At 38.3% G+C, this 12641-nt stretch overlaps 1 protein-coding gene across 7 annotated transcripts in view; it reads left to right on the top strand.

The window, feature by feature from the left end:
• The window catches only part of dgkh (diacylglycerol kinase, eta), a 69537-nt gene extending 57222 nt beyond the window's left edge, over nt 1–12315 (top strand). For 5 of the 7 annotated variants that reach the window (XM_043248608.1, XM_043248607.1, XM_043248605.1 and 2 more), the window contains 7 exons: nt 21–155; nt 1259–1525; nt 1692–1784; nt 2218–2337; nt 2729–2834; nt 4864–4994; nt 8317–12315. In XM_043248608.1, coding sequence (XP_043104543.1) covers nt 21–155; nt 1259–1525; nt 1692–1784; nt 2218–2337; nt 2729–2834; nt 4864–4994; nt 8317–8403 — 939 coding nt within the window. In that variant the 3' untranslated portion in view covers nt 8404–12315. The remainder of the gene's footprint in view (nt 1–20; nt 156–1258; nt 1526–1691; nt 1785–2217; nt 2338–2728; nt 2835–4863; nt 4995–8316) is intronic. The other 2 variants (XM_043248610.1, XM_043248606.1) reach the window with 1 other exon arrangement.
• Nucleotides 12316–12641: the final 326 nt, after the last annotated feature.

The raw sequence follows: 12641 nt of genomic DNA, 5'->3' as shown, positions 1-12641 counted from the left end.
ACTGACCTCATCCATCCCAGTGTCGCACGGTGAAGATCACCATCCTGGGAGATGAAGGAGTGCCGGTCCAGGTGGATGGAGAGGCCTGGATTCAGCCTCCAGGAGTCATCAAGATTCAGCACAAGAACCGGGCCCAGATGCTGACAAGAGACCGCGTGAGTGCTTCTGGGGAATTTATTTCCACAATATTAATATGAAACAGGGGATTAGAACAGTTTCATTTGTCCTAAATCGATTCACTGATACTGATGTTTAAAAGTCTGATATCAATAAGTTATTAACGTTGTTGAAGGAAGTCTCTTCTGAACCCTCGGGGGTTGGTTTTACTAACAGCTTGCGTCAGCGGCATTAAATTAGTCCTTTCAGGTTTTAAGGGCACGCAGTAATGAATCAGTGTTGAAAAGACTTAGATCTTATATGCATAAGTAGGAGTTACCCTTTCAGACGCAGAAGTTACTAAGTTACTAACGTTTGCGCTCGTGAAAATACAGGGATTTGGGCCATTATTTACTGCCTCAAAAAAGCATGTCTAAAACTATTTTACTCTTGAAATAGATGCAATTTGTTATTAGTGTGCAGATGAAAGGACAGGATTTTTCCGAACCTATTAATTTATTTGGTAAAAACGCATTATCTGAGCTTATCATTTGCCAAGCCAGTGTTATTTTTAATTTGCTTCATGATATAAACGACGACTTGAAACCCTCAGCTAGGAGTCACGCAATACCAACTCTAAGCTTTAAGCAAACCTTAATTTTTTGGTGAATGTGGCTTATTTATTTCTTTATTGTTTATTCCCCACTATGCTCATTTGCGCTGTGCTTGATATATTGCATTGGTTGATTGTGTAAATGAGATCTTGCCCTGTTTTGGAAATTGCACTAATTTATCCTGTTTAGTAAAACCGGTCCTAAGACTGCATTAATTTGATCAAATATGCATGTACAGTAAAACAATAATATCTTCTTTTAAAGATTCATAATTATTAAAAACGCTGTTTAATATTTTTGTGGATGTTGTCATTTATTCTTGTGGATTTTATTTAAAATAATTATATATTATATATAATAGAAATTACATATATATATATATATATATATATATATATATATATATATATATATATATATATATTTTTTTTTTTTTTTTTTATGTAATGTGTCCTTGCTGAATTAAATTATTAATTTTTTAGAAAAAAATCTTATGTGTGTGTATCCTTGCTAAATACTGTCTGTCCTGTATTTTTTTTTTAATAAAGGCATTTGAAAACACTCTGAAGTCTTGGGAGGATAAGCTGAAATACGACAAGCCTCCGCTGAGGCCGCACCTGTATCCCCAGCACTCGGTGGATCTGGCAACCGAGGAGGAGGCCACTCTCATCCAGATGTGTGCTCGAGCCGCAGAGGACCTCATCACCAGGATCTGTGAGGCTGCCAAAAACTACCAGCTCCTTGAGCAGGAGCTGGCCCACGCCGTCAACGCCTCCTCACACGCCATCAACAAAACGCACCCCAAGTTCCCCGAGGTGAGCATGAAAATCTTTTTGCGTTATCATAAAAAACCAGTGTCTCTTTTGAGAAAATGAATGGTATTTTTACTTCAGGAACCCAACTAGTATGCTCTGTCATCCTCATAATAACAAAAAATTATTTTGAGTAAATGCTCATGTCTGACTCGTCTGTTCTCCTCAGAGCCTGACAAGAAACACTGCCATTGAGGTGACCAGCACCGTGAAGGCCCTTCACAATGAGACGGAGTCGCTGTTAGTAGGACGAGTGCCATTGGTGAGTTGATTTAATGCTTTCAATGCTTTGCTCATTCACCTTTTGCAAGACATAAATGTTAATGGTTCTGCCAAGCAGGTTCCCATAAGGAAAAATAATCACTTGTGAGATCTTTTTAACATCTTCATTATTTATCTTAAACTGTGCTCAGATGCAGAGCGAATGGAGTCTTGCATCTGTTTTTTACATCTATGCTGAAAGCTTTTTAGGAGAAGCATCTAAGTATTTGGAGTATATTTTTAGATTTTTAGATCTTTAAATGAAACATAACTGATTATAAAGTATAAACATTCAAGCAATACAATTTTCTCTCACCAGAACGACCATGCTAGCTGCGTATGGCTGTAGCAGTCCACCATATACAGTAAAAAAACACAGGAAACGGACTGAGGCTTTGACTCGTTGACTCAGTCTTGTGAGTTTATTTCTTTAGCAACTGGACCCTCCGCATGAAGAGCTGCTGTCAAGTGCCCTGCAGAGCGTCGAGGTTGAGCTGGGAAAGCTGGCTGAGATCCCCTGGCTCTACCACATCTTACAGCCCAATGACGAGGAGGTGAGCACATCCTACAGAACCCAGGAGAAGAAGAAAGAATAGCTGCATTTATAATGTTACAAAAGATTTATTATTTTACATAAACGTTGTTTTGTATGAACAAGAATCCCCTCCAAAATGTATCACAGTTTCACAGGAATAAATCGCATTTTAAAATATATTAAAATAGAACCTAGTTATTGTAAATAGTAAATCTATTTTACATTATTACTGTTTTACTGGAATTTTGGTCAAATAAATTCAGCCCTTGTTTCTTTTAAAACATGAAAACAATCTTGCTGATCCCAAACTTTTCTACAACAGTATACATGTATAATATACTGATAAATGTGAAGTGAGTGTTTTGCAGTTCCTTGACTCTGAGACTGACAGGTCATTTTGTGTGAGACAGGATAACTCCCTCGAGTACGGAAAGAGAAACAGTCGGAGTGGCATGTTTCGCATAGTGCCAAAATTCAAGAAAGAGAAAGCCCAGAAGAAGTCCAGCCCACAGTCAGGTAAGTGTGTGTGTGTGTGTGTGTGTCCACATATACAGTATTTGAGTATCCACACATGTGACAGACACCAAAATCATGGATGCCTCATCTTTTGTTGAATTCATGGTCATGTACAAGTGATTGGAAAACGTGCAGGACACTGAGACTATTTTGTTTTTGTAAATTAAAAAATACTTTTGACATTGTGGGGAACTGAAGAGAAGCGATGGCCCATGGAGGCAGTGACCTGATGATATAGAGCGCCATACAGCATGTACATCCTCTTCTGAGAGGACTCTCTGTTCATGTCCAATGGTCCTCAGTCCAACCCAACCATCCATGAGCACCCCTGCACTCCTCTGGTCATGGTGTTGTCCTGTGAGTCAGAAACAGTCCATGTGTCTACACATGAACAGCAGGCACAAACCAAGGTGTACCGCACTGAAGGGGAACATCACAAACCCAAACATGTCTTATTACACATGTGCTACACGTGTAACGCTTAAAGGTGAAGTGTGTAATCCCTGTCACTGAACAGAGATGTATAAAATAACGATGGATTTCTAAACCAGATTACAGTCCTGCCCCAATGTCCTGCTGACATTGACTATTGAGCCATTCGAACTAACAGAGCAATGTTTTTTTAGGAGTTCGACATTAGAAAGCTTTTTATAATCAGATGTTTGACTTTCTTCATTGAGCCAGGAAGAGACTGTCTGACTGACACATACCCAAAAGCCTTTTGTTTATTGTTTCATTTCAAAATTCTCAAATAATTCAATTTTTTAGCCACCAAAAATCGGTAAATATTATTTTTGTTTGTATTAAAAATAGTAAAATCATAATAAAATATGCTGTATATGTCACACATTATGAGTAGTAGTAGTAGTATTGTTGCTGCTGTTATTATTGATAATTATGATAAGAATAATAATCATAATATAATTTTTAAATGGGCATTGTGTATTTACACATCAATATCATCTTCAATAATGCTAATAATAAAAGTACAAAAAAATACACTTAATATACCCAATATAATTTTGTTTTTATGTTTTTCTTGATTTCATTTTAGAAGGTGAAAAACTATTTCAGTTTTAGCCTCCAAAAATTGACAAAATCTGTGTATTAGTATTATTATTAGTAATAGTAGTAGTAGTATTATTAATATGCGATGCATATTTTACACATTAATATCATCCTCAATAATGCTGATAATAATAGTAATAAAAACTATCTACTCAGTGTACCCAAGGTAACTTTTTTTTTTTTCTTAATGTCAAGAAAGTGTTTTTCTTGTGATCAGTTTCAGTTTTAGCCTCTACGAGTTAGCAAATATATTATTGCGGAGTTGATGGCACTAACTTTGAGAGACAAGTTGGAGTTGTCTGCACTCAAAAAAACCAAACAAAGTTACACACATCACCTTTAATCCTTGTTGAAACGGAGCAGATTTCTGAGGACAGCGCATACTTAGTACATACTACGATCGCAGAAGTAGGCTCTCCGCCTGTTTTACAAAATACAGCCCATCATATTTATTGACACGTTCAAGCGTGTTTATCCAGGGTGAAGTCATAACAGATCTCCACAAACTGAGCGTAGTTTGGCCCTGGCTGTGACTTTAACACGCCATCCACTACAACAGAGTCAGGTTTTGGTCCTTCAGGAGCGTTAGGTCGCACAGGCTTCAGCCTCCCATTCCCTTCCTCGCCCTCCTCCTCCTCCTCCTCCTCCTCCTCCTCTCTCTCCTGTCTCTGTGTCTGCTCTTAATGGGATGATGGTGGATGGTCGTGCCACTGTGATAACCTGCATGCCAGAAACGCCAGTGACCAAACCGAACCTGTTTAACCCTCTCTTTGCCAGCTGCTGCCGCCACTTCTCTCTCTGTGTCTTCTCTTTCCTGTTTGATTTGATTTTGGTCCCCTTTTTTTCTTTTTGTGGTTGTTTTTGACTTGTTCCTCCTCTCGGCCTGACCCTGTTTGCTTGTGTCCCGCGAGTGTACGGGGGTTGGACACTGAAGGGGGCTTCTCGCTCTGTACTTGTGTAGTTCAGAGGTGGGGCACTGAGGAGGTGGCCGTCTGGCTGGAGCAGCTCAGCTTGGGAGAATACAAAGAAACCTTCATCCGCCACGACATCCGCGGCTCCGAGCTCCTGCACCTGGAGAGGAGAGACCTCAAGGTATACACACAACCCCTTTCTGTGCCTCACGATGTCCCTCAGAACAACCGAAACGCTCTTTCTCTGTCCATCTCTCTCTCTCTCTCTCTCTCTCTCTTTCTCTCTCTCTCTCTCTCTGTCCTCTCTGTCACCCTGTTTGCTATTTTGTGCTGCACTGCTCTGCTTGGCTTCCTCTGTGCAAGTGTCGTTCGGGTCTCCGAATACTTACACGACTAACCGCCTGACGCACGTAGGGTTATTTTAAGCGGGCTAGGCTCTGAAGATGCGGTCGAGCGACGGACATGCCTCTGTTTGTGTAGCTCATGAGTACAGTCAACATGTTTATGTGTGTGTGTGTGTGTGTGTGTGATTCGGGGAGCGCTTTTTGTTGCCGTTGAGCAAATCAGGCCCTGTTTACACCTGCTGAGAACATGCATCTCCTCGGAAGTGATCGCGAGGGGAAGAGCACGAATTCAGAAGTTTAGCGTACAAAAGTTTGGGCTCTGTGAGATTTTTAAAAGAAGTCTCTTATGCTCACCAAGGCTGCATTTATTTGGTCAGAAATACAGTGAAAGTAGTGATATTACATTTTTTTTTATATTTGAACATATGTGACGTAAGGGTTCATTTTTTACATTGAGATTTAAGGGTTCATTTTTTACACTGATATTTCTACATCCCCTGAAAGCTGAATAATTAAACTTTCTATTGATGTTAGGATTTTGGTTGAGATCAAAAATTAAGTTTTGATATATTTACGATAGCAAACTGACCAAATATCTTCATGGAACATGATCTTTACTTAGTATCCTAATGATTTTTTGCATAAAAAATGCAATGACCCATACCCATGCTACTTGTGACTAGTTTTGTGTTCCAGAGTCACATATTTAAGAGTCTAATTTAGATTATTGTTCACTCCATTACTCCAATCTTCAGTGTCACGTGATCCTTCGGAAATTATTTTAATATGCTGATTTTAACCTGAAGAAATATTTCTGATTATTGTCAGTGTTGAAAACAGTTGTGCTGCTTAATATTTTTGTGGAAACTGTGATACTTTAAAATAGAACTCCTTATAAACGTCTCTACTTTTTATCAATTTTATGCGTCCTTGCTGAATAAAAGTAGAAACATGAAGAACATGAAGAGAACATTTTGTGAGGTTTCAGTTGCAGTTTTTTTTGGTGGAGAAATCACATGATTCTAACACAATTATTCATTAAATTCATTATTTGTGTCATTGTATATGATAGCCGTTCTCAACTTTTGTCTCGAAACTGGTCTGAAAAAAAAAAAATGTAATCATATAATGCATAGCGAGAATAGGAAATATCAGCTTTGTAAGATAGGAAAAAAACACCAGCACAACCAATTGATAAACATAATATAAAATAATATTTTCTTCACATGAGGTTAGTGATCAAATTCCATCTGTTTAAACTGATGCAATTATGAGAAATAAACAGGACCTCATTTACAACGTTTATGGCTGTATAGTGGAGTTATGCTAAACAATGAAACTGTCTAGGATTATCACTTGAATATGTTAAACAGTTTAGCACAATAACAAATCACTATAAACATCCTCGCCAGAAACTCAGTGACGCTTTCATGTGCACTTGCTGAAGTAATAAATATATCATAATACATTCAATAAAGGTGCTCTAAATGCTCATGAATCCCCCCTCTCGCTGTTGAACTGTGTTCAGCGTTGTGTAGTGAATGCGAGGTGCTCTGGTCACACTTATTATCACAAGCTCTAGTGAACCTTGGACTGTGCCATTTTTACGCCTCTGTTATGTCCCCCCCCCATTTCAATTGTCCCTGCCATTTATCTGGTCTAACCTCATTCTGTCTTTAGGGATGTCCTCAAACATATTTCGAAAACGTAATTGAGACATAAATAGATGTGAGTGTTTCAGCTGTGAACGATTCAAGCTCAAATTCAGCGTCATGTGCTGTCACTGGATCAGCTGCATTGTTTTAACCCAAAGTTAACCTGGGTTGTGTCTTCTTAACTATTGATCAATTGGTATTGGTGTTGCGATGGCCGATGCTGATTGAAATAACCAGAGAGCAGAGTGAACAATGATGAATAAAATGGCAATTTATAACTAAAATAATAGCAAATATAACATACAAACTGCTTAAATGGAAACTTGCTTTAACAAAATGAATGTGTAATGCATCGTTTAGATTAGCCTGACTGCCACTAGATGGCATTTTTTTCTGTTTCTTTATCTCAAATCTGCTACACAGATGATTTCATTACAGTTTGGGGAGATAACAGAGTCAGGAGTTTCTGTAATGATTTTAAATTGACAGTTTGACTGATCGTCACTTTAAAACGATTGCGTAAATGCCTGACTTTGATTGTACTTGAGTGCATGGTCAATACTGCAAAACCTACATTCAAGACTCCTATGCTGACATAGCTTATATTTCATCCACTAATTAAATGAAAAAGGTTAACTTTAGTGTTTGTTACCGGATGATGCAGAATGAGGCATTTTACTTCATCAAATGAATGGAATATCTCCATTCAAGAGAAAGCGTACATTGGTCATTTACGTTTTAATACAAAGCTGGCAGCTTTACCCTTTGAGAAATGTAAGTATTTCTGTGTTTAAATGACTATTGTTAATTCATAAGTATAAAAATGTTAGTCATTTCTATGAAAATATAGCTATGACATTTTCTTCAATTAAATTGTATTGCGTGGAACCTCTCCAGTAGGCCTGGTTTCACAGACAGGGCTTAGACTAAGCCAGTAGTAGACCATAGTTCGATTTGGATAGCCAAGTGATCTTTCTAAACATGCCTTAGACAATGTGTTATTGATGTATATTTTTAGATACAATAAATGCAGCGATGTATTTTAAGATCAGTCACAGCGAGTTTCTTTCAGTTGAAACAGCTCAGACTTAGATTTTGTCTGTGAAACCAGGGGGATATTTATGTACTGTTTTAATGTTTGAAATTACATTTGAACTTTATTTTAAGGTGTCTGTGTTACAGTGTAGTTAGTACTGAGTGATATTAAATAAAACCTACTTACTGTAGCTTTAGGGTTATGTGGTTTAGGTCTGTAGGAAGTAATTGTAACGTGTGCAACAAAGACACTAAAACGCTTTTAAAACACTTGGTTTAAACTTGGGTTAAACTGCAGCTTAGTTGGTTTATGATATCAATATGTCATGATGTGATATTCAAATTGTCCCGCGAAACAAACATCCAAAAGAATCAAATGCACCAACTTCTAGCACGTGAGTTGAACCGAAGGTGTGAGATCTGGAAAGCCTTCGTTCTGAGCCCTCTTCTGTTTGTCTGCTTCCTCCAGGATCTGGGGATCTCGAAGGTGGGTCATATGAAGAGAATTCTCCAGGGAACTAAGGACTTGGCCAAGAGTTCGATGGTGGACCTGTGAGAGACGTCAACACACATTCCGTTGGTGAGCGAAGAGGAGGTGAAGCGACGTGGGAAGCGCTTTGGTGTCGTGGATGTCTGTAGGAACAGCTCGTAGAAAAGCTAGGAACGTTTGTTTTGGTGCCAAAACGACAAGGATTGTGTCTGAGACTTTTAGCCCCATAGAAAAGCCATTCCTCACTTATCGCATCGACGGCACAATCAGGTATGCAAATTGTCATCGTGCACGCGACCTCTGGCCTCTTTAACAGATTCCAAATCAAGTAGCAGAACAGGACTTCCAAACCGAGAGGAGAGGAGCACACACGGCCTCGGAGTAGCTCACTGGCTCTTTGCCTTTGCGGTAGACGGCAACAATAGGAGGGCGATGTGATGTGTCAGCAATATTCTGCACTGTTTACATTTTAAGGAGACGGGGGAAAAGTCTGCTGGTGTATCGCAATCAAACGGCAATCATCGCAGGAAAGGTCAAAAGGGGTTTCCTTCGCCAGTGACGTACTGATGCATGGTATGCTTGCTATATTTGGATAGCTGTTTTACTGCATGATCCGCGTCTTGTTTTTTATTGTACAAACTAACACTTGAACAAGTTTTATATGAATTTAGTATAATGCCATTTGTTACTACTGAAGCATCCCTTTGGTCAAAGTAGACTGCTGATTTATTTCTATATTTATCTGTCTGCATGGAAAACTCGTGTCAAAGCAGTGTCATGTGCCATATTTATTGTCAGATGAGCTTTATTGGTAAGAAAAAACGTTTTAATCTTACAGTAGGACGTTAGGTAAGTAGGTGAAATAAGTACCAAAGCGAATGTCCCCTGGATTTTAAAGCGAAAAGTTCTTTAGGACATCAGTTTTTCCCCCCTAAAACGTTTGAAATATTCTTCGGAAATCGTTGAATCTGAAGCGATTCGGAAAAACATGAACACGGCGACTCTATGTAGCTTAAAGCGTATTATTCTACATTAGTTGAAATAGGATTTCTGTTGTTTTGAATAGGAAATTGCAGTTGACCTGCAACTTTACATAGTTGATATTAACTGAGTTCAGGAACCCAGTGCGAGTTTGATAGGATCATCTACATTTGGTTGGTGGCATTACAGGGTATAAGAGATTGTTTGTTTGTTAATATATGCACTGTATATAAGTCTAAACTGTTAACTCCAGTTATGAGTAAAGCCTTTGTATAATAGAACGCTTACATGATATTATCAGATGACACATTTATTTGTGTATAGAGCACCATAACACCTTTGTGAATTATTCTGTTAAGTAATCGCCTTTACACGTTAAGTGCTGTTGTACTCTATGGAAGGTGCAATATTGTATTTCTTTTGATACGTTTCTTCTCTACGAAGCTTTATTATGTGAGGTTTTTCCATGGAAAACTAAAAAGATAAACTTCACACACTCCTCTTTTTTTCGCTTTTGGATTTCGGTGGACTTTGGGTCAGACAAATCATGTCACGTCCTCTCCAAAATTCATAAATCTTCCATAAGCAAATTGTTGATCCTGTCTAACCGTGCTTCCAGGATAATATGCTAGACGGCTGGATGTTTCCTCACACCGACTATAAAACTGTTGTGCCTCTATTTTTTCCGCAAAATGGAAAATTTCGAGCTCGGAGCTACACATAAGCCAACCCGACCAAGGGCGCACACGGGACTCATAACAGTGCATTTTAGGTTTATGTTATATTATAACGTTCCTCTAGAGGGTGTTTGATAACATCAAAGAAGTACTTCATATATATACAGAGCGAAAGTGAGTAGTGTCGGAAAAGATGTGGTGTTCCCGACCAAGAAATCCAATTCTGCCCACAATTTACCTGAAGTGAGAATTCAAACAAATATGGAGGATGAGAACAGCCCTGGAGGATGGGGTTTGGTGTGTTGGTTGGAACCGAACAGGATGTGTTTAAAAAGAAAAATACACATTCGAAGAGTTCGTTGGGAGTTTATTATGAAACGATGGGATTAAAAATGAGACTGAATCCATGACGGCGCTCATTAATCAGTAATAGATTACATTAGTGGTTCTCAACCGGTTTTGCTCCAGGATCCGGATTTTCGCGTTCAACATCTCATGGCGCCAAACAAGAAAATGTCCTTAAAAAGTTCTTAATATTATCACGAACTGACCGTTTTGTGAATGCGCAAACAGTAAAAGTGTGATTTACACTTTTTATAGCTTGTGTGTTTGGTTTCTAAATGTCAGTGATGGTTTTATGCTCTCGCCAGCCAATAATTCACCACACAAAACACATTGTGGTCTGCACAAACCATGTTTATTCTTGTCGTAAGTGAACCCGTATTTAATGTAGTTTGGCCTTGTCCATATTGGCATCTGTGCAATACATTTAGCTTCCACCAAATGAAAGACGAAGTTAATACCGTCCAGTTTGATTGGGCGCGTAATGCTGGACGCACAAAATCAAAAACAAGGAAATTGTTTTCTCCTCTCTATTAGTTGATAAGGCTATTCATAACTAGACACAGCTATATAGTTAATTGCATCCTAGCAGATGGGAACCAGTGCCGTTCATGATAAAGGCACAACAGTGCAGCCTGCATTTTTCAGAAACTCGTATCATTTGTCGGTTGCGGTTTAATTGGCAACTTAATGTCTTTTCTCAGAAGTGAGCATCTACTGAGGTTTCAGCGTCTGCCTGTAGGCATTTCAGGTTGGGTGTTTAATGGCAGGCCCGTGTGAAATCTGCGCCAACAGAACTCCTCAAGTTTTACACATTTCCTTTCACTTGCGCATTCGTTTAGGAAACATTTTGGCCTTTCAACTACCGCTCAGTCTCTGTGTAACACATTATACCTTTTTAAAAAAAACATACACAGACAATTTCTCCAAAATCGGTGCTGAAAATGTCATTTGGTCTTATTCATGGGTGAGAGAAAAAAAAAAACCTGTAACCCGGTAAACATTTGACCCGACAATCAAATGGTGCATTTATAGCAACTGTTTGTGGTTGTATAATATTGAAACCTATGTGCACATACCTCCACGCATTCTGAAACACGACTGAATGTACTGATATGCTTTTCAGAGTGACCGCATGACAAAAGGTAATTTCCCCAACTAGCTAGACTCATGACCAAAGACTCAAGATCATTTCCAGAATGCTATACGAAGCTCCCCAAAGCCCGGTTCAATTGGCCTTACATGATCTCTGTTTGACAGCTGTAGCAGATCGACTTTGTATACGGTGCCTCTGTATAGTTCATTTGTTCACAACAGACTCAAATCACACAAGTGCAGTCTTCCTCTCATGCCACACTGAATACATGATCACACGAACCTCAGTTCAGTTCTCAAGCCACCACCGAGTGTTTTTCATTGGGGTGTGAGTGACTGGGATTATTATTATTATAGACGATGGCGAACGTAAAGCTGTAAACTGCCTGGTTTTTCAAAAACGAATTCATTTGGGGAATTTGTAGAGCAAGGTAACATATCTTTGACATGATTTATATCCAGTTAAGAGAAGTGCGATGTGAGTTTCATTTGTTTACATTGTGTTTACAATGGCACAGTTTCATTTTTAAGACTACATGTATAGGTATATTTACAATACTTGCATATTTATTAAGGTTAAACAACTGATGTGTATGTGTTTTCACTATTGGGATATAATGTTACGGTAGTCACTTGTATTGATATCTGGATGATTTTGGTAAGTAGTAGCCTAGGTAATTTTTATGACTACTAAGTGACTGTTTTCTGTGCCTTTTTATCGTAGATGCATGGTTAACTATTTATTACAATATGGAGGTCACTGAGATGTGTATTTTTGTATCCTGATTAAATAAGTGTTTCGATTTTGATGTACATTTTGAGGTGGTTCAATGCTGCCAGTTGATATCTTCCTTCTTCAATAAATTTGAATGCATACACAGTACACTCTGTGTCTTGGGTGTTTGACTTATTTTGATTTTGACTTGCACGGTCAATAAATATGCATTAACACACCACAGAATTAACACAATGAACTGACAGACTATTATCTTTCAATAATTCCATATACCATATGATAGATAGATAGATAGATAGATAGATAGATAGATAGATAGATAGATAGATAGATAGATAGATAGATTTTTGTTGTATACTAACTATAAGTAACTACACGACAACTAATTCTTACTATTTTGCAACTACATGTTTACTACCTGTTAGGGTAGGCTTAGGCTTACTAGAATAAGTTAACATATACTGACATATATA

The sequence above is a fragment of the Puntigrus tetrazona genome, chromosome 9, assembly GCF_018831695.1.
Source record: "Puntigrus tetrazona isolate hp1 chromosome 9, ASM1883169v1, whole genome shotgun sequence".
NCBI classification, from domain to species: Eukaryota; Metazoa; Chordata; class Actinopteri; order Cypriniformes; family Cyprinidae; genus Puntigrus; species Puntigrus tetrazona.
This window is presented reverse-complemented; position numbering and strand designations above follow the sequence as displayed.